Raw genomic sequence first — 21531 nt, forward strand, 5'->3', positions numbered from 1 at the left:
TGCTATAGCTTGTCATGTTCTTCTGTTCTTTTCATATCCTGTGAATTGGTAGGCCTGATCAGATTCAGGGTCTATTTTTTCTTTTTCTTTTTTGGCAAGATTACTTCATGGGTATGAGCCTGTTCTTTTATCAGGAGGAGTATAATATGTCTGGACATCTCTCATATTTTGATGTTAGTAGCTATCAGGGCTCAGTGTCTGGATCCATTAATTCATTAGAAGGTGGAAAGGGTGCTAACCTAAAACCATTCTTATTCATTTATTAGCTGAAAATTTTCCATAAGGAGAAATTTCTCTTCATTTAATATTTGGTTACCCTGTGGTACAATTCATGTAAGTAAGAAAAGATAAATGCTTGATTCTTTTCATTCATTCATTCCTTTCTTTTTTTTTTTTTAAATTTTTGGAACCACCTTTCAAAATTACGTGGTTTCCTATTATGCTCTAGAGGTGACCACTTAGGTTTTCTTACTATTATAAACTCTTGGATTTACCCATTTTATTTGTTTTAATCCATAGCGGTTATTATCTTTATTGACTCAAACTGGCCCATCTTTAGTCAGTGGGAGCATCTCAGTTGGCTCCTTAGACATATCTGACATAACCCCAGTCATCTTTGAGAGATTCCTTGACACCTAGAAATGACAAGGTGTCCCAAGTGCGCCTTGTACACTTGTAGCTTCAGACCCGGAACCAGCCATTTCCTCAAGGGACCTGGTTTCTTTTAGAGAAAGAAATACCTTGGTAATTCAAGGTAATTCAAAAATACCTTGGTATTTCAAGAATACAATTTATGCACTAGAGATAATCACTACTACTGGTTTGGTTATTTTTTTCGAAGCTTTTTTTGCGAATAAGGCTAGCAAACACAAAAGGGGGTGTGTGTATGTGTGTGTGTGTGTGTTTTGCAGAAGATAAAATAACTTCTGAATTACAAATATTTCCCAGTGAAGCATTTTAAGCCTTACCTCTTCTTTCATCTGCACCCCCTTTCTTTCAATTTGAATCTTGATTTTTAAGGATACAAGGGGATGACCATTAAAATATCACGTAATTACTCATTTACATTATGCCACAGCTGTATACAGTAACCTTAGTTAACAAAACCAAGTAGCACTTGTGTAATGGTTTCTGGAAAGTTGTTTTCTTTTTTGCGTGTGTTCTCCCAATTTTTTTTTTTTTTTTTTTTTACAGTTGTGCCCTACGTACTTTGTCAGGACATGTGCCCACTATATACTCTGTGCTGTCCTGATTGCCCTTGGTAACTCGGTTCTACAAATAAATATATGTAAATACATAAATAAATACCCGCTTCCCGCTCGCCATGTTTCTTCATGCATTTTGGATATCTAAGGCTTGTTCTGCCGTGGGTTCTGACTCCCTTTTTCCATGTGGAGAACACTTTGGTCTTTGTACTTGAAATTTAACTGAGCATAAAGTCTTCCGTTTGTGTTTTCTTTGTCTTAAGTTTGTTACTTTCTCTTTTTTCCCTGGCACAAGTGTTGCTGTCAAAGTGAGGACAGCCTGATTTATTTTCCTTACAAAAGATCTGTTTTCGGCCTGGATATCCGCTCAAGGAGTATTTGCTCTCACCACGGAGTTTGGTAATTTTTTACTAGGCTGTGCTGGGCGTGGGTCATGCTGAGCTGATTGCTCCTGTGGACCGTGTGTGCGCTGCAACCTTTTTTTTTTTTTTTTTGTAGATTCACTTTTTTTTTTTTTTTTTTTTTTTTTTTTTTTTTTAAGTTCAGCGAACTCTTCTTAAAGTGTCTTTAGTATCCTATTCCTTTGCTTTGCTTCTCTTTGTGGTATGTTCGTTGTCTTTTTCTGTGTTCTGAATTTATGATTTTCTCCTGAAATGTTTCTCTTTTTCACGCTTTTTTATTTTTAGTTATTTTTTATTTTTTTTAAAGTTCATTTTGAGAGACAGAGAGAGACAGAGACAGAGACAGCAAGCGAGCACACGTGCATGTGGGGAGGGGTAGAAAGTCAGGGAGAGAGTCCCAAGCAGGCCCCACGCTCAGTGTGGATCCTGACACCAGGCTGGATCCCACGACCACGAGATGATGTCCTGAGCAGGTATCAGGAGTTGGGGACTTAACCGGCTGAACCACCCAGGTTCCCCCACCCTTTGCGATTTTTAAAGTTTGTTCCTTTTCACTGGACTATTTCTGTTAAGTCACTGTGTTTAAATTGCATTCAGTTTGATGTTCCTTCTAGTTTAGTTTTCAGTTTGGAAATGATTGTTACTTTTTAGTTTCCTTCTATCTCTTGGTTTCTGAGTTTTTCTAGTTCTGATTTTAGTCTTTATATATATATAAATGTTTAAGCTTCTTTTGAAATATTGGTTCATAGCTCTCAATTTTTTGGCAGGCACGCTTTATGTATTTTTCCGAAGGGTTTTTTTTTTTTTTTTTTTAATTTTTGAGTTTGCATGGGACTGGGCCTTGATCCTCTTTTCGGTTGCTGAGTTTCATAAGCAATTTTTCTTTTATGTGCAATTAGTTCTAGATGGGTTCTAGATGGGTCAGTCGGGTCGACTTCCTGTCATCCTTTACAGCCTCCTTTTCTTTTTTGTTTTTCATTTTGTTTCGGTTTTTTTTTTTGGTGTCACGTTCCGAACCATGGAGGCGAACTTACACATCTACTTTGATTTGAACCTTCTTTCCCCTTTCTTCGCGATGCTCAGTTTGGGTTCCATTGCTAGCAGTTTTTCCTTCACCTGAGGGAGAGTTCTGGCTGGTTGGTCCTTCGAGCCGTGGAGGCCGGCCTGCCCCAGCCCTCCTGGGGAGGCCCCCCCCGCCCCCGCCGCTCGCCCGCTGCTGCCGGAGTGTGCACAGCCCTTCCGGCCGTGGCTGCTGTTCCCGCATTGTCTCCGTGCTTCTGAGAAGTACCTGCTGGTAACCTGGGGATTCTCAGATTCGTCAGACACACCGCCGCACTTCTGCCGCTTTCCTGCCAGCTGCTGGTGGCACGTGGGCCATCCCACTGTCTGCGGCCTCTTCACCCACTCCCATTTCGGGGTTTGTGGAGGTGGGGGATGTTGTCACCCGCTCTTGTTGGAGATGCCGTCCCTGGGGTTTGAGGCTTGCTCTCCAGTTGTCCTGGTTGGGTTTTCTGGGGGGAAATTTCGGGAGATGAGACCGGTGAGCTGGTGGTCCCACCCCCCTCAGTAGCAGTGAACCTTTGGACGTGGCGGTTTGTACAGACGTCAGGAGGCCGGCCGTGATGGCCTCCGCTCTGTGCGACGGCTTTTCGGGAGGAAGGAAAAGTCAGTCCAGACTGTGCTAATGATCACATTTAGGCTGTGGGAATAAAACTGAGAGTAAAAGCTAACCACATACTTCGGAGGAAAAACGCTTTTTGTTGACCACCATTTCTGTTGAGTAGAAGGTGAGCTAGAATATTTCATTTGAAATATGGTCACTTTTGGAAAGGAATTCCAGAAAGACACAAAAGATAGTCTAGTTACTGTCTTGAGTTCCAGAAAGAGGAAAAGATTTTTTTTTTTTTTAACTCATTTTCAACTGTCTTGACTCCTCTAAGGACAGTGTCAAATAGGAGATTATGCTGATGATTTGATACAGTTGGGTAAATTGAGAAGGCATCCCTTGTAGTGTTTGGTAGAACTGTCTGTCGTGGTTGTTCCTTGTACTCAGCTACAACCATAGCTGTAAAAGTCACCTTGTGTATTGAGTCTGGCGGTCAGGGTTTACACTGAAACTCATTCAGGGAGATTTTACAATGATTAAAAATATGCATCAAGAGAACTGCTTGAGAGGAAGACATAATTGCCACCTTCATTTATTCTGAAGATATTTTGTTAACTTAGAGAAGATTCAGACGATGAAGAAGGGTTGGTGTTCTATAGGAAGAATTTTAAAAATCCCCAGTAAGTTCATAAAGAGTATTTGCATCTATGGAGTTTATGCCTGTGGAGGGGTAGTGGGTGGATATTTGCTAAAATATCCCCGTCTGATGTCGTGTGTATGGATTTGGACTGCCTGGGCTCCAGACTGAGCCACCTTTTGCGAATTGTCCTCTCTTAACAGACTTCGCTCACGTGAACAGGCGTTTCAGGTGCTGCGGACCACCCCATAAACTCTTACTGCCCTCTTTGTGGTCTCTGATAGTTTCAAGGAACTATAGCCTCCTAAAGAGTATTCGTTTTACGTCTTTTTCAATTCGTAATTGTAGAGCTGAGAATTTGGCCCCCCGCCTCCCGCCCCTTCCCCACCTGGGTCCTTTCTCTCAGTGAGGTAAGTTGCATATGAGGGCACTTAAAGCCCAGAGAGAGGTGACTTGATCACCGTCACCCATCCCGCTGGTGTCATAGCTGCACTGGAATCTGGGCCTTTTGATCCCAGCCCTGGGCCGTTTTCACAGTAACACCGCTTTCCCTGAGTGTTAACGTTCATTCAGTGTGTCCTTGAGTGAGAAGGGTGAATCGAGGGTCACCGCCAGAAGGGACGGTGGTGACATGGGAAGCATGCAATGCTGGCTGTCACCAAACAGCCCCAGTTCCCTTGTCACTGTTCTGAAAGGTCTGCTCCTTCACTGCTGATTTTGTACTTGGGGGCCGTGCTGCTGAGGCTTTGGGGCCCCGTCGGTCCTCAGGGCAGATTTCTGCTGCTCTCCCGCTTCCTAGGTCTCCAGCCTTGGATGCGCTGCCACACTTGGCCGAGCCTTCGTTTCCTCGTCTGTGAAACGGGGACGAGAATGTAAGCCTCACACCGTTGTGAGTGAGGCTGGCTGGGGGCCCATGTGTAAAGCGTCGCCTGTCGGGTCGTAAATGCGCTTCCTCATTTGAAAAGCACCTGTGGAGCCCAGAGCTTTCCTTCGTGGAAAATGTTTCAGCACTTCTAGGATTATAATTCTGAACGTCGCTTTCTTCTATATTATAGTGAAGATGCCTCGAGTAAAAGTGGCTCAGGCTGGAAGACAGGGCCCCACAAAGAGACAACTTGCTGAACACTTTGCAGCTGGGGAGATCATCACTGACATGACAAAGAAGGAGTGGAAACTAGGATCCCCCATCGGCCAGGGCGGCTTCGGTTGCATATATCTTGGTGAGTGTACGACTGCTGCTGAATGTTTATTTTTGAGAGACAGAGTACAACTGGGGGGGGGGGGGGGTAGGGGAGGGGCAGAGAGAGAGGGACCGAGGACGTGAAGCCGGCTCTGCGCTGACAGCCGCGGGCCTGACACGGGGCTCGAACTCACGAACCACAAGTTCGTGGCCTGAGCCGAAGTCGGATGCTCAGCCGACCGAGCCCCCCAGGCGCCCCGGTGTAGGACTACTTGTAATTGCCCGTCCAAAGATTGACATGCTTTCTTACTGAAGGAGTTTCTAAGCTAGGAGCTTTTCACAGGTTGTTCCTAACGATTTCTAGATTCAACTTAAGACTGTATGGTTAGGCAACTGCGTCTCTGACACAGCGGAAAGGAAAGTTGATTTAATCACAGTAGAAAAAGAGGGTAGCGTATCTGTAATATTGTGCTTTAGATGTTTAAGATATTTTCTATAGTCTCAATCTCTTCCGATACCCGGAGAAAGCCCTGGCCACCTTCCTTTCTGTACCTCCATTCAGTTAGGATCGATTCCCTTTATTTTGGCTTAATTTGGAGATTTTTAGATCTTTAACAGGTGTGGATTTGGTTTTTCTTTCTATACAACTCTAGTAGGCATCCTAATGGAATTGGGAGAATGTGTTATTAATGAGCAAACTTACTCTGAAATTTGGGGAGACCCGTGTGGAACCCTGAGATTCTACAGGTGAACTAAATTGTTGATATAAAAAAATATTTTACCTGATTGCTTCTAGAGCTGACTGCTTCACCTGGAATATTAGTAGTGATACAGTTAGAGTTCATGTTTCTTTTGATACTTCTTTCTAACTTTTCCGTGATATGTTCTCACTCCACCTCTACTCTCAATTTAGTTAACTATTTACTTAATTATATAGTTTCTGCCACGAGGTTTATAACATTTTATTTTCAGTAGTGGAACCCTTTTTTCTTTCAAGCAGCATCTTACTCAAGATACTAATATTAGATACTAGGTTCGTGTTAGTCATGGAAACTTGTTGGCACTGAGATTCTCAGGTCCCACCCCTGGCCTAGGAATCCGAATCAGACACTGTAGGGAGAGGGCCCAGCGGTGCGACCGAACAAGTGCCCCGGGGGATTCAGATGCATGCTGACATTTGAGAGCCCCTTGGCAGGGATCAAGAGCTCTTACTCAGGAGGGTCCGACTCCGACTCCTCCAGGACCAGTGGGGGTGTCGGGTTAGCTGCCGCCTCTTAGAGGTGTGTTCGTGACACAGCTTGAAACCCAGTGCCCTACTGTGCGTGTAAATACGATTCCTCTAGGTCAGCGGCGCCTCAGACAGGTGCCGATTCTTTCGTTTTGTTCAGAGCCAGAGCCCGTCCCGGTAAACTAGGCTGTCTGTTCAGGTGAGAACCCTCATAAACCGTGCAAGGTTAGTAGCCATGCTGGCAGGTATGTAGGTTTTGACCTTGTGGTTTAGAGGTGGCGCATGGTACGAGCCGTCTATACCGCAGACCGCGGGCACCCAGGACAGCTCACGTGAGGAGTGGCAGCTGGAAGCAAGGAGGCTCTTGGTTCTGCCTTGGTTAACTTGCTTTGTAACCTTTGGCACATTTGCAGCTTGGGTCGCGTTTGTGCTGTTTTATTTGTATTTGTATTTATCGTTGGAAAGTGCCATCTGATAGTGAGTAGTTTTAATATCCAGTGATTTCTGCAATAAAACTGTGCTTTTGTAAAGCTGAGCTGATCAATGTGGATTTGCTTTAATATCGCTGCCTCGAGTTTCTCTCTCTGGGCCCACTGACACACAGAAGCAGCCGTGTTCAGGATCCGCAGCAATTTCCGCTAATGAATTCAAAAGATTGCTTTTGGATTTTCTTGGGTATTTTCTGTGGCATTTGCTCGTGTCTGCCTTTCCTTCTCACAGAGATGGTTTCCGTTGTGTTTCACGGTGACGCTTCCCTCGTGGTGTCCTTGCTGCCTCTTCGGAGGTGCTTGGTCGTTCTTGGAAGACTTCCGTGCTCCCCAGCTTTCCTGTCTTGGCTCACTTGTCATTCTGTGTGTTCTCTCTGAGTGACCTCTTCCGTTTCACGGCTGCCGTTACTGTCTTTTCACTGCCGATGTCCACATCTTTTGTCTGGAGCCTAGGACTCGATCCCCCAAGTGCAGGCCCGCAGCCGGTGGCCTTCAGGGCTCTCTCCTTGGACGTCGCACAGGCTCTCTCGTGACTGACTAGGAGAGGATTAGCTCACGCCAGGCACTGGGAAGGCCTTCTCAAGTGTTCCCTCACCACTGTCCCTGGTACTTCGTCTAGTCCTGTTGCTTTACCTGTGGGGCTTTCTCTCTCCATGTTTGCCGACCCTGCCTTAGTGCAGGTCATTTTCAGGTCTTGTTTGGATTCTTGCCACGGCAGTGACTTTTCTCTGTTCAGTCTTGCCCCCTGCGTCCCATTGTTCACATCGTGGCTTGAACGATCTAAACTAGTTAAATTCTGTAATGGCTCGCCCTGGCCCTGGGGACAAAGTGCCAGATTTTTGGGAATGGCATACAAGACCCTTCCTATAGTCTGGTCCCTGTGTAACGTTTATCTTCGTCCCTTTTATTTTCTCAGAATCTGTGCCTTGGCCATCATGCTCCCCTTTGCCCCTTGATCTCTGTACGTGATGCTTCTTTTTCTTCATTTTTCCAAAGCTGGGTTTAGAGCAGGTACCGTCTGTTTATATTTGCTTTGCGTTAACCTTTTTTTTTTTTTTTTCCATTTTAATTTTTTGTTTTTGAGAGAGAGAGCCGGGAGGGGCAGAGAGAGAGGGAGACAGAGAATCCCAAGCAGGCTCTGCACTATCAGCACGGAGCCAGACGTGGGGTTCGAACCACGAACTGTGAGATCATGACCTGAGCCGAAATCAAGAGTCGGATGCTTCGCTGACAGAGCCACCCAGGCGTCCCAACCCTTTCTTACTGCTTTCCATGCTGTGTTGAGACCATTTTTCTTTCTCGGCAATGGGAGATCTCTTCTTACCGTACTCTTTGTGCGTGGCGTATTTTGTAGCACGTGATGTTCAAATGAGTTGTTGAGCTGCCTTTTCCCCTTTCCTCACTTGAATTGTGCAGTATGACTGGGATACTATCCTTATTTTAATATTTTGTATACTGCATGCTTATTTAAAAAAAAAAAACAACCTGATTTCTGTCACTAACTCAGTATCTGAGTGATGTATCTTGGAGCTCCCACTTTCCGTCCGCCCACGTTAGCCGTTCTTGTGACTCAGTGTTCCTTCTTCAGTGTGAAGTACCTTAGCTGCAGCCTCTTCAAAATACTGCTGTTTCCCAGCTGATTGGCAGTTTCTTGATTTCCTTTTCCTTCCCTCCTTCATCTCATCACCTTTTAATGTGAGAATGCCTTAGGGCTCAGTCCTGGGGTCTCCTCCTTTTTCTGTCCTCACTCATTCCCTAGGGGTCTTCTGGGCTCCTGGTTTTAAGTGAGTGGTATTTCCATGTTGACGACTCTCAAATTCATTTCTCCAACGTGGACCTTTCTTGTGAACTCAAGACTTGTAGATCAACTGCCTGTTTAACAATCGAACTTGGATGTTTCGTGAGCATCTGAGACTTCAGGCGGCCTGGAGCACCAGCTCTTCCTGTGGTTTTCTCTGTCTTAGTAAGTAGCAACTTCCTCTTTGCAGTTACTCAGGCTCAAAACTTGGAGGCCTCCTTACCTCCTTTCCCGCCCTTGTCCTCTCTATCCAGTTCACCAACAGATCCGGTGGGCTCTTCTCTGGAAACGCCCACAGTCAGACCACTTCGCGGCACTTGGTCGGCTGCCACCCTGGCTCAGGCCTCTGCCGTCTCTCGCCTGGAGCGTCGTAACAGCCCGGCCGACCTCCCTGCCTCTGCCCTTGCCCTTGCCCTGTGCACGCCGTTGTCCACCAGGCAGCCTGAAGAATTCTTAAGGGATGAAAGTCTGATCTTGCCATCCTCTCCCCGGCACCTTCCAGCGGCTCTCCAGCTCAATCGCAGTGACAGCTTTATGTCACCCGTCATGCTGCTGTTTGTTCCCTGCTGCGTTTCTGATCGGTCCCCTGTTCCTTTCCACCTCACTTAATTTTTTCCAGCTACTTTGGCCTCCTTGCTTTCCTCAGACTCGTCAGAGACTTTCCACGTCAGGGCCTTTGTGCTGGTTTGCCTGGAGTGTTCTTCCCCAGATATTTGCGTGGCTTATTCCCTCCCTGCCTCAGACCCCTGCTCCAGTGACACCCTGGCAGGGAGGTTTCTCCTGGTACCTTGCAGCATTTGTCTGCCTTCCATTCCTGCCTCATTTTCCCTCTGTAGCACTTACACCGTCAAGCGTACTTGGTATTTTAATAGTTGTTGGTGTCCTACCACTGAAACGTCAGCTTCACAAGCGGAGCGATTACTTCCTTCTGTTCATTACCGAATCACTTTCCTAGACACTGGCATATAGGAGGAGGTCCTCGGTAGAAAGATCTGTTTAATGAATGTGGGCGGCCTAACCCTCCTGATGCAGTGTTCCAGGGCACCTGTGCTGCTCTGTTTGCAGGCAATGAAATGGCAGCCACGTTAAGAGTATTACGGATGGCAGCTCAGAGTTCTGGTGCCAACATCCTGGCTGTTGGGTTAGAGGAGTTTTGCTTTTTTCTTTTCCCCCAAAACTAGTGGCTTTTGGAATTTTAGCTCCTCTCTTTTCTTCCTTTTTGTTTCTTTTTCCTTTTTTTTTTTTTTTTTATTTTTAAGTGCCCCTTCTTAAAAGGATTCCCTGGTTTGTATATTTAAGAAATTTTATCAGTTACCGTCCTCTTGGGAATTCACAGCCTACATTAGCATATCAAAGGCCATGAGCACTTTGGAATTAAAGAAATCTTTAACTCAGAGTTTTCCATACTTAATTGATGATCATTTTGAAGATACCAGCAATTATAAGAGGCATTTCAATTTCAGACATGTTAACTCATGAAAAAAAAGTCTTCACGTTGATGAGATACACTGTAATGATAATCCTGAGACACATATTTGGGAACTGAAATTTATTCTGTCAAGGAGTTTTAGATACACAGACCTAAATATTAACAAAGGGTTGGTTAACAGGCTAATTAAAATGATGCTACTTCTTGTTCTGATATTACATATGTCACTTTTTCAAACAGCTGATCTGAATTCTTCGAAATCTGTGGGCAGTGATGCACCCTGTGTTGTAAAAGTGGTAAGAAAAGATTTTAGCTGCTTTTCTTCTTTGTTGAATGGGTATAGTATTTACTTTGTAAAACATCCTTTTTGATGACTAGAATTAATTGAACCGCAAGGTACTATATTTTTAACAGTGCTTAATAAATATTTAATAAGACACAAAAGTAGCTTTATAATTTGCAATAATTTGCGTTCAAACGTCTGTTTCCTCTCTTTGGAATTACAGTGATACTGGTATTTGGTGGGAAATGAACGGAAGCATGGAGGTATACAGACATGGAACAAAAATACGCAGCTCCTTCTGTTTATTTCAGCTATGTTTGCAATAGTTGAGATGCTTTATTGATATCATATAAGACTGTACTAGTTTAATGAAATTTTGCTGTATTTTATCTTGCATTTGCTTGTCAGCTTCCACTTGGTCAGTGTTTTCTTTTCCCAGGTTTCTCCCCTTCCCCTTCCATTTTTGTGAATTATATTATTTATATAATTGTGATCACTTGGGACTTTGTTTTTGCCAAACTGATGTTGAAATTAGTTTGTAACGAGGAGAGGTTGACGGCATCTTATCTGATATAAGCATACTTTGCGTGGCCAGGTCCACGTATATATTGGTGCACTAAAGAGCATTTTAGCTACTGTTTTTTATTAGGAATGTATTATGCATCTTTCTGCTTACAAAGTTACAGTTGTAACTCCTCTTAGAGTTTTTTAATCCGTGTGAAGAACATGTTTTTGTTAAATAATGGAAGAGATAACAGGGTCTGTTATTTAGGCAAATCACCCACATAAGTTCCCCACCCCTACTTTTTTTCTAGAGGCTATAGAACTCAGAATTATCCTGAAGATTTGTGTTTGGTGTGTTTTATTTTACTCTCTTTTCAGTGAAGAATAGATCTGATCTCTTGTGAATTAACTCTTTTGGACCTGAATTGTTTTAGTGTTTGTTTTTAACGCTTTTTTATTCAGGCGTAGTTTTTACAAGGAAAGCCATAGATACTGAATAATTTGAATACTTTTGACAAGTGCATATACCTGTGTAACTCTCACCCCTCTCAAAATAATACGATATCTCCATCACCCCAAAAAGATTTCTCGTGTCCTTTTCTGGTCAAACCCCTACTTCCTGTACCCTTTGAGGTAACCACTTATCTGAGATTTTGGTTGTGTGTGTGTGTGTGTGTTTTTTTTTTGTTTTTTTTGTTTTTTTTTTTTTACTTTTGCTGTGGATAAGTTATTATTGTCTGGAAGGTCACAGAAATGATACTGTACTCTATATACTGTTTTGTTTCTGACTTATGCTCAGCATAATGTTTAATATTGCTTATTCATGTTGTTGGTAGTTCCTTGTTCAGTCTTACTGCTCAGAATATTATATTATGTGGACATATTACAGCTTTTTTTTTCCTTTCCATTTCCTGTTGATAGACATTTGGGTTGTTTCCAGTTTTAGGCCATTATGAATAAAGCTTCTCTGAAGATTTTTGTACAAGGTTTTTTATTTCTCTTGGATAAATACCTAGAAGGAGAATCGCTGGTTTACAGGGAAGGTGCATATTCACATTTATAAGACGGATTTTCCAAAGTGGTTCTGCCATCTGACACGTCCACCAGCCACGCGTGGGAGTTCCGGTCGCTTCCGCGTCCTCCTCCGTGTGTGTGCTTGTCGGGTCGGTGGGTTTGCAGCCGTGATACGTGTCTTCGAGTTTTACTAGGTGGCAGATTTTGATCACTTTTTCTAAGTAATTGTGCTTCCTGGGCATTCAGAGTGCCTCTTCGGTCTTTCTTTCCTTCTTTCTTTTTTTTTTTTTTTTAATATCTAGGTTGTTTTGCGTTTTGTGATTGAGCAGTAAGAGAGTTGTTCTGGGCACAAGTCTCCTTCCAGATGTATGTGTTGTAAATATTTTCTCCCGGGTTGTAGTTTGCCTGTTTATTTTGTGAATGCTTTCTCTGCATCGGCTGAGATGGATCCCAGGCTTTTTCTCCCTCGTTCTGTTAATGTGGCAGTGATATCGATTGGTCGTTTGAGCGTAGGACTATTATTCTTAACATACACTCCACTTAGTTATGACATGTCACGCTTTTTACATAATGCTGGAATCGATTTGCTGATATTTTGTGAAGGGTTTTTATGTCTGTGTTCATGAGGGATGTTGGTCTTTAATTTTGTTCTAATATTTCTAGATTTTAAAAACGTCCAATCTCCTGGTTTGGTTTTGGCGGCGGGGTCATCGGCCTCCTGGCCCCTCAGAACCCCGAGTTGCCCCCTTTTTACTCTGGTGCCTGCCTCCGTGAGGAAAGCTGGGGCTGCCTGGGGCTCGTTCTGTTTGTTTCCCGTCTTTTAGAGGTACTACCCGTTCTGCCTAATGTCTGAAAATAGTAACTCCCTCTACTGTCCAGTGTGTTAGTGATACTTGTTGACCGGGGGCAGCTAACTGGGTCCCGGTTGCCCGGTCCTGCCCGGGGTGCAGGTAAGGTCGACAGCTTCAAGTGTGTGTCCTGCCATTTCCCTTTTCTTCAGGCCCTTTCGTTTTGGATTTTTCTCCTGCTTCTGTGCATTCACGTTCCTTTTGAAATACTCAGTGTGCTGCTGTAGCAGAGGAGCGAACGTTCTTACTTTTAAATCGGGTTGTTTGTGTGGAGGTGCAGAATATTATCTGCATTTGTCTCTGACACGACAGCTTAAAATTAAAATCTGTGGGAAGACTAGTTTCTTCTTAGGATCTTTACAGAGTTAACGTTGTGCGAAGAGGGCGAGTCCACTCAGGACTTCTCCTGATCTTGAGGTTCCAACGCCGTGGTTCCCTGTGACCACTCTGCCGTTGGCCAACGTGCACACAGTGCTCCCCATGTCGTGGAGTGCCGCTGCCGGGGCCGTGTCCTGGGGGTGGGATGGATGTGTAGACAGGTCTCTCTTCCGTGTAGTCTGACAGCCCTTAGGCTGCGGTTTATTTTAGAATTAGGATGTTCTGCTTTCTTACGGGCAATTCCAAGCACTTTTCGTTGGTGTTCAGTGTAACTTCACTTTCACCACCTGTTTTACTTACAGAGTTATGGCAAAAACGGGTAGGAGCAACATTTCCTAGCTGCTTAATAAGGTGGTAAATTGCTCTTTATTTCTAAGTTTAAAGCCTTTTGTTATCAGACCTCGTTCAGCGTTCTGCATCTCCTATCTCCTAATCTAGTTCTGTTCCCATTAGCCCGTATTACTCCTTCTCTTTGTAATTAGGACAGTGATAAATATTCAGCTGATTTCTCTTTTGCGTGTAATATCTCCGTAACATGTTCGGTGTGGTAGTTTGGCTGTGATCCTGGAAGAACGCCACAAACAAAACGGTATTAGTGACTTCCCCTTTCCTCTCTCAGGGAGAGAGAGGGCTTGCTGGTTTCCTCCTGGATACTCGTCTTCTCTGAGCTCCTTCAAACTCTAGAAGCACGCATTCTGTTTCCCTGTAGTTTGCGGTTTCGTAAGCGCACATCCTCCTCATGCCGCCAGTTGGTTTTCACTTTTGTAGGTTTCTCTCTCTGGCTGGATTTTAAGTTGTCTGGTGATAAGGACCTCGTTGCAAACTTGTTTTCTTGGTGTCGTTTTTAAATGCCTGTTTCATTCTTTTGAAAACTTTGTAGCTGTAACTTCCCACCACCTTTTAATTTCTAGATGCCACCCGTCCCTCGTCTGTTTCTTTCCGAGCAGTCCTCTTCACGATTTGCCTTCGGCTGTGACGTGCTGGGCCGTAGCTCTGTCCGCTGCTGTTCTGTAACTCTTTTGTTCTCAGAGCTTTATAACATTAAAAATTGAGATGGTTCATCAAACAGAAGCATATAAAATAAGTACCAGATCTTTCCAGTATGAAAATCAACTGTTTATGAACATTCACCATTTAAAACATTAGGGGCTGTTAAAAGTCATGTTTTCAAAGAACAAGTACTACTCTTTGGGGGAAATTTCATAATTATTAAAAAAAAAGCAAGATACAATACTACGTGTAGTATGGAGGCAGTTTTATAAAATGGTCATATATATGCGAAGAAAATATATCAAAGTATTTCCACATTTTCTAAAATAAGCACATATGTTATCTTTGGGAAAAAAAAAACCCTCAGCAAATTGTTATTTAAGAAATAATCAAAGGCAAATTGATTTTTAATGTGAAATTAGACTTCATAGCGTAATGGCATATCAAGTCAAACAGTGGTTCTCCGCTCTGGTTGTACGGTGTAGTCAGAACCTCTGGGTGCAGGGCCTGGTTATTGGTATTTTTAGCAAAGCTCCCCAGGGGATTCTTTTTCGCGTTAAGGTTGAGAACCGCCGGTAGAGTCTGGCACACGGCACGCCTTAATTATATTTAGTGGCATCCTGTGTGCATACCCCTGTTGACCTTTGTGGATCCGTTTATGCAGGAGAGGCGGCAGGTACCCTGTGCTTCTGGGAGGCCTCTGCCTCCGTGCGGAGGACTTGTCAGAAAATGTGGTCCCTGCTAATACGCGGGTCTGCTATGTGAAAGAGCTTCAAATGGTTAACCCACCGATGTCTTAGTTACACGTGGTCTTGAAATGCAGTGAAGACACGCATATTCAAGATAGGTGTTTAGGTACATTTTAAATATATTCCCTCTCCTACCCAATGGCCGTTCTGGTTCTGTTTAGGGCCTTATTCCTTACTGACTTACCGGCGCAGCCTTGGAGTTGGGGTGCCGGGTCACCAGCGACGGTGAACTCGTATCCTCTGCCTGTAGATAACCGAGAGACACTGTATTTTATCTCAGGAAAGACGATGTGCAGCGATGAATGGTAAACTGGTAAGACGGTGGGTAGCAGGGAGGAAGAGTTCTCTTTTGTGTTTTCTTATTAACAGACTTTAATAATGAATTCGTTTTCACTTCCACACCCCCTTCCCGTTGCGTCCGGGAGCTGATGGCAGAACTGAGCGGGAGGCCGGACTTTTGGGGCTTGTATCCTAAACAGTTCTTTATAGTGTGGTCACTTTCCAGGGTGAACTGACATAAAAGCTGTATTTTCGAAGTTCCCTGGCAAGCAGTTTATAGCCTGATGTTTCGTTTCCCTCACCGACTGTATGAGAAGTGACCTGAATTTTCAGTTCCTATATCATAATTTTTTGGTAGGAAGGGGAAACTTTATACAGCTTCATTTTTAAATGGCAGCCAGTTGCTTTTACATGGTGCCATTGAAATATATCACATTTTAAGTTTTTTTCTGTTGTCTTCTTCATTTTGACACTTAGAAGTCTTAAAGAAACGTTCAGTGATATTCTAGTTAAAATGTCAGTCCCAATTTCTTTTCTAAATCTTGGCTATTACAGAGTTGGCAAAGTATTTTAGATTTGAAATATGTTAATAAAATTTTAGTTATGAGTTAAGGTATTTTCTTCAACAGAAATAGCTAGCTTTGGCTGCAGAGTGCAATGCCAAGAAAGTAGCTCCTTTATTTTGTTATAATGGACTCTTATTGGATTAGAAAAAGTATGAAATGAGCTCAAAGAGCCTTCGTTGTAGTGGGGCTTTCCTTATAATAGTCTCATTTATATGGGTTGATTCTTATTATTATAAGTTTAATAAATTATTGCCTGAAGGGAAGCTTGAAAATTAAACTTGATATGACATAGGTTGAAACTGAATAACTCAGAATTTTATACTGATGGTAATAAGCCAGGATTTGTCTTAGGAAAACCCCTTTCAAACCTGAATTGTATTAATAAGCTGTTCTACAAGTTAGCCTTTGGAGAGGAACTTTACCAGAATTTCTTCTCTCGAACTTCCATTTCTTTCTTCGTTTCTTGCACTGAGTTTGCTACTCCTGCTGAAGGCCCGTTCTTGGCCGTAGACTATACGCGTGCACAGGCGTCTGTCCAGCAAGCGCCGAGGCCGAGACACGAGCCACAGGTCACGGTGAAACTTGAGGTACGGAGTCCAAAAGTTCGGGATCTGGACTCGTACCTTGGATGTTGGTTAGTTTCCCCTTCGTAAAAGGTGGTGAGATGCCACATCCTTGTGCACCACTCTGTTCCAAGGCTGGCCTGAAGAGTCTACTTAACCTGGAACAAGGCAAGTTTATTTTCGGTGTCCGAGCCAGGTGTTAGTTATATGTTGCCTGTTTGCTGTTGAGCGCTCGCTCATTCTTAACTGGGCCTGGCCTCTCTGCACGTTGGCTAGTCTTCCTATAGGGGCTTGAACTGGGGATTCCTGAAAGGCTTGGACCTCATCGTCGTTTCTTCTAATGTTCTGCTGACCCTTGAACTCCAGCTATACGGGTGTTCTGTCCAAAATAAGTTTCTTCCCGTATTTCCTAAAAGAAAAGCGACCTTAAAATTGATTTGGAAAAGTTAGCTTCCTCCTGTGACGTTTTCGCTGCTTTAAAAAATTGTTCTCAGATTCTTGATAAACAAGATAATCCCAACAGAAATGATGAAACGTGAAATACTAACCAGTTTTGATTCAGACATAATTTACTATTTAAAAAGTCCACAAAATTGTAAGATCGTTTTTACCCTTCTAAAGCTATTTCACAAGGCAAAACTCTCAACAGGCTGATATTTCTTGTTTGTCCATACTTTGTGTGTGTGTGTGTGTGTGTGTGTGTGTGTGTGTGTGTGTATACCCCTTTACAAATAATTTTCGCGGCTAATATTCCTTAAAATGTAAAATGAATGTAATCCAGTGTAGTTGGTGGAAACACGATTATTACTGAGCCCCATTTTCCTCTTGACTTTGAATTATCACGGGGGAAGTAAATTGTAGGGCTCCTTAGTTTGGAAAACACTTAGTTTGGAATCGGTGTCAGAAAGGAAGGGATGCAGCTAAACGGCCTGTGCTTGCTCGCTCTGGAGTTCCAGAAGATTCTCATTGTGACAAGGTCACAACTAGATACAACTGTGTGAGAAACAGGGAAAAGAGTAGGATTTTGCCCGATTGGTTAAGTCGGGTATTGAAATTTTATTAGATCTCAGAGGCATCTGGTAGCCCCTTGGTGAAACAGTTCACATGGTTGCCGATCATTGCTTTAAGAGAAAGCTTAATAAAGATGAAAATGAGTTTAAAGATTTTTCATAAACTTCTGCAAAGACTGAGCTGTGTATCTGATTTTGAGCATTTTATCACTGACAAAAGTGTAGCTTGAGAGAAATATAAGACTCATGGCCTCTTAGAATATCTAGAACATTTCGGAGGAGTTTGACTTAAACGTAGTTATTACAACCTTAAGTTCACAATTACGTTGGAAAGAAAAATTGATGTTAGTCCTTTTTGAAGTTTCATTGATGCTAACGACTTAGTCCTTTTTGAAGTTTCTTTGAAAATAACTCCCTGATGTTAACAACTGTTAGTGTCACTTACCCGTTCTGTTTTAAGGAGCCCAGTGACAACGGACCCCTCTTTACTGAACTGAAGTTCTACCAGCGAGCTGCCAAACCAGAGCAAAGTAAGGAGTACAGCACACATCTGCTTACACTCTTAAAATGACCCCTGGTTGTTGTTTTAGGTCAAAACCAGGGCACTGGATCTTATATTTTGATGCCTTGTTATTTTTATTTTTTACTTCATGAATCAATTTCATTTTAATGAGATTTGTAGGAAAGAATTCTGATTTCTTCCTGGGTTTGTTATGATAAGATTTCACCTAAATTGATATGTAGAATACAGTTAATAAATGATATGATTTAGGAAATATTGTTAAAAATTGAGATACAATCCTAACTCACGTATATCACTCAAGGATCTCTCAATCTTTTTGAGTATTTTTTCTAAACTGCAGACAACATAACCTGGGAGGGAGGCAGGATGCTATAATTGTTGAACTTGAAGAGACTGTTAAGGAAGAGAGGGGGACCTCTTCAAGCCACCCCTCCCCACCCCTCCCTTCTCCTCCCCTCCCCTCCCTTCTCCTCCCCTCCCCTCCAGCTTGATATCCCAGTTGAAGACTTTTAGAATGAGGTGAACAACTTCTAGATTGGGTAAAATGTGAGTCTTTCTGGAGCAGAGGGTAAACATTTACATAATTAGAGTTGGTGACTACAACTGCAGTGCTGTGGTTTGATTTTCTTTCTTTAAATGCCTCCCACAGATTTTCAGTTTTTTTCCCCCCTGAAAGACAGCGTGTGTGCAGGTGCGTGTGCCTGCGCGACCGGGGAGGGGCAGAGGGAGAGAGACGGTTTTAAGCAGGCGCGCAGGCTGGAGCCCGTCGTGGGGGCTGATCTCATGATCATGAGATTATGACCTGAGCCGAAATCGAGTCAGGTGCTTAACCGACTGGGCCAGCCAGGCACCCCAGATTTTTCATTTTAAAGATGATGTTTAGAGCAGGATGACAAAATTTGGTGGGTTAATAAAAATGCTTTGATTGTAAGGTACTTGTTATTTGCTGATCATAATGTTCACCTTTTTTTATGGAAAAAGGTGCAATCTTAATGCACGTGTGAGTATGTTCTCTTAATGATTTAAAAAAATACATAAAACAAGTGAAATCACAAGCTTTTTTTTTTTTTTTCCCTAACTTGTAGTTCAGAAGTGGATTCGTACCCATAAACTGAAGTACCTGGGTGTTCCTAAGTACTGGGGGTCTGGTCTACATGATAAAAATGGAAAGAGGTAAACATATGCATGTTCTGTTTCTCTTCCCTCTGTTCTAAGCACTCGCTGTTCACTGTTTAGCGAGCACGTGCAGGTACCGCTGGGCCTTCGTCTGGGCCGCGTGGCACACACTTGACAGAGAGGAACACTGCGGCACCTCTGGTCTGGAGGGTTTGTGCGGAGCTCTAGCAAGTGCCCGGAACCCGGCCGATGAGTGGGAACCGGGCAGATGCACCCCGTGCGTTTTCTCCCCTGACACGTAAACCAGCAAGCAGGCACAAAACTCCATGCGATTGATGTGACAACAGGGAGCCTTCAGGTTCCGGTTCGGTATTTCATACTAGATGTCCGGTCTGCTCGCAGCAGCGTCCTCCTCTTTATGAAATTTCAGCCTAGCCGGTGAGAAAAACAAACTGGTGTGAAGCAATTATAGCGGCCGTGTGCTAAGCCGCGTGACTGGTTTGTTCGTGTCTCAGGAGTTCCAAGAAGGGAGAGGATGTTGTCAGCACAGCTGAGTTGGAGAAAACCTCCCATTGGGTGCATAATTGACATTTCAGAAATATTTGAGCGAGTGAGTGGAACTTCAGAGAGTAAGGCTGGCAGCTTACTGTGGACCTGGGGGTAGGTTGGTAATGGTGCTTTCAGCTACACGCAAAGGGCAGCTTTGACTCCGCTCCCTTCAGTGATCATTAGGAGCCCAGCTGCCTTTATCTTGCACTTTGGCCCGAAGGGGAAGCCCTTGAACTTGTTCTGTATTAATTCTCCATCGTGTGGCCTCAGGGTGGCTGCCCCATTTCTAGGCATCGCATGCGGACACAGCCGCCAAGAGCAGAAGGAGGTATTGCTTGTTGTGTGTTGTGTGTTTCACTTTCATGGCGGGGCAATCTCCCTTTCTCTCATGTTCTCTTGGTCAGGGTTTTATCAGTGCCCATTCTTTGATATTTTTATGATTTTTTGAATGTTTATTTTTGAGAGAGAGAGAGAGGCGGGGAGGCGGGGAGGGGCAGAGAGAGAGAGAGGGAGACACAGAATCCCAAGCAGGCTCCAGGCTGTGAGCTGTCAGCACAGAGCCCGACGCGGGGCTCGAACCCACGAACCGCGGGATCATGACCTGGGCTGAAGTTGGGCGCTTAACCGACTGAGCCACCCAGGCGTCCCCTATCAGTGCTCATTCTTAAGCGGGTCACTGGCAAGGGCAGAGTGATTGCCATGATTGGTGGGGTGAAGCACGTGGCCATGTGGAAGAGGATGGAATGCCTGGACCAAATGGGTGCTCTTCTGGGAAGGACGGGGAGGAGAGGTAGTTGTGGGGTGGGCGGCCAGTGCTGAGTTTTACTTGGAAGTTCTTATCCTGGGATCCACGTATCTCTTAGGGAGTGTGTGAACTTCTTGAAATGATAGCGTTCTGTTCTATACGGTGTTGCTGGGACAGGTGTCTAGAGTTTTTGTGAAAATTTCTGTAGAAATAGCACGTAGAGCAAGGATTCTGGAGCCAGTCTGTTGGGTTTCCAGATCTGTGTTTTGCTCCTTAAAATGTGTGTGACTGGTAAGTTGTTCCTTCTGGCCTCCATTTCCTCCCCTGTGAAATTGAATAACAGCTACCCACTTAATCAGGGTGACATAAAGCAGTTGGAATATATGTTAAAATACTGCGTTAGCTTTTACTCCCAGAGGGGTCTTCGTTCCCTTAAACGTTAAGAACTGCCGATGTAGAAAACCGTCGGAGGGCAGGCTGGTGTCTCCAGCAGGAGAGTAACATGAATGGGGTCGAGGGTGGTTTCCGGCCTGCTCTGTGGCACGTGGTGGCCGTGGATGTCTAACAGGGAGCAGGGCGAGCGTGCGCAAGGGAGAAAGAGCCTCACCCCGGTAATGAAAACCCGGGGGAGGAGGGAGGAGGAGCGTGGCAGCCTGGGAACCTTCGCCACCTTCCGCAAGGTTGCGTCTACCCCTGAGGAGTCACATGAGCGTAGTTTCTAAGTAACTTGTGCAAGGTGAAACCATCAACGTGCACTTCCCTGGGGACTCGGATAAAATGACACGGGTGATGGGAATGTCGGTTGACGTGTGTAATTTAGAAACAGTGAGGCGGTGAGGGGGGGTTGTTGACGGTGGTCGTGGAGTGGCCTGTGACTAGAGGCAGAGATGTGCTCAGAGTGGTGTCTTCATGGGTCTCCTGTGGAATGAAGTTGTATTTTAGCCCTCGTTTAGACGGTCTGCAGAGGTTTGTTGCCCACGTGCTATTCTATACTAATTACATCACTTACCGTAAAAACGAACGTGTGTGTGTCCCGGTCCCATTCCTCAACTTTCTGAACCCGTGGACAGAGGAAACCAGGAAGTCCCATTACTGTTCCTTCTTTACGAAGTTAGAGGTCACATTGTCCTGGAAAATCTTGCACGAATGAATACATTTTGCCTCTGACTAATCACATGACTTCGGACAAATCACTTTACCTCTGTAGACGTTAATGTATTTATCAAAAGATGTTTAGACAAGATGATCTCCAATTCTCTTCCACTTCAAAAGTGGATAGAATCCCAATTTTTTTTTTTTTTTCTTTTTGTAATTTTGGCCTGTTGTCTTTTAATGTTAGCTCTCCTTCTCTGTTGAACTGGACGTCATAGGTATACGTCATAGGCTTCTCAGCTAAAAATAAGTGGGATTTTTGGGTACCACTGACATTTATTTATTTGGAT

The 21531-nt window shown here is 44.0% G+C and overlaps 1 protein-coding gene across 4 annotated transcripts in view; it reads left to right on the forward strand.

Annotated features, from left to right (window-relative positions):
• Window positions 1–21531, forward strand: part of VRK1 (VRK serine/threonine kinase 1) — a 76844-nt gene that overhangs the window by 29986 nt on the left and 25327 nt on the right. For all 4 annotated transcript variants that reach the window (XM_058740248.1, XM_058740250.1, XM_058740249.1 and 1 more), the window contains exons 2-5: window positions 4905–5069; window positions 10213–10268; window positions 17617–17686; window positions 18765–18852. In XM_058740248.1, coding sequence (XP_058596231.1) covers window positions 4910–5069; window positions 10213–10268; window positions 17617–17686; window positions 18765–18852 — 374 coding nt within the window. In that variant the 5' untranslated portion in view covers window positions 4905–4909. The remainder of the gene's footprint in view (window positions 1–4904; window positions 5070–10212; window positions 10269–17616; window positions 17687–18764; window positions 18853–21531) is intronic.

This window comes from Neofelis nebulosa, chromosome 7, assembly GCF_028018385.1.
Source record: "Neofelis nebulosa isolate mNeoNeb1 chromosome 7, mNeoNeb1.pri, whole genome shotgun sequence".
NCBI lineage: Eukaryota > Metazoa > Chordata > Mammalia > Carnivora > Felidae > Neofelis > Neofelis nebulosa.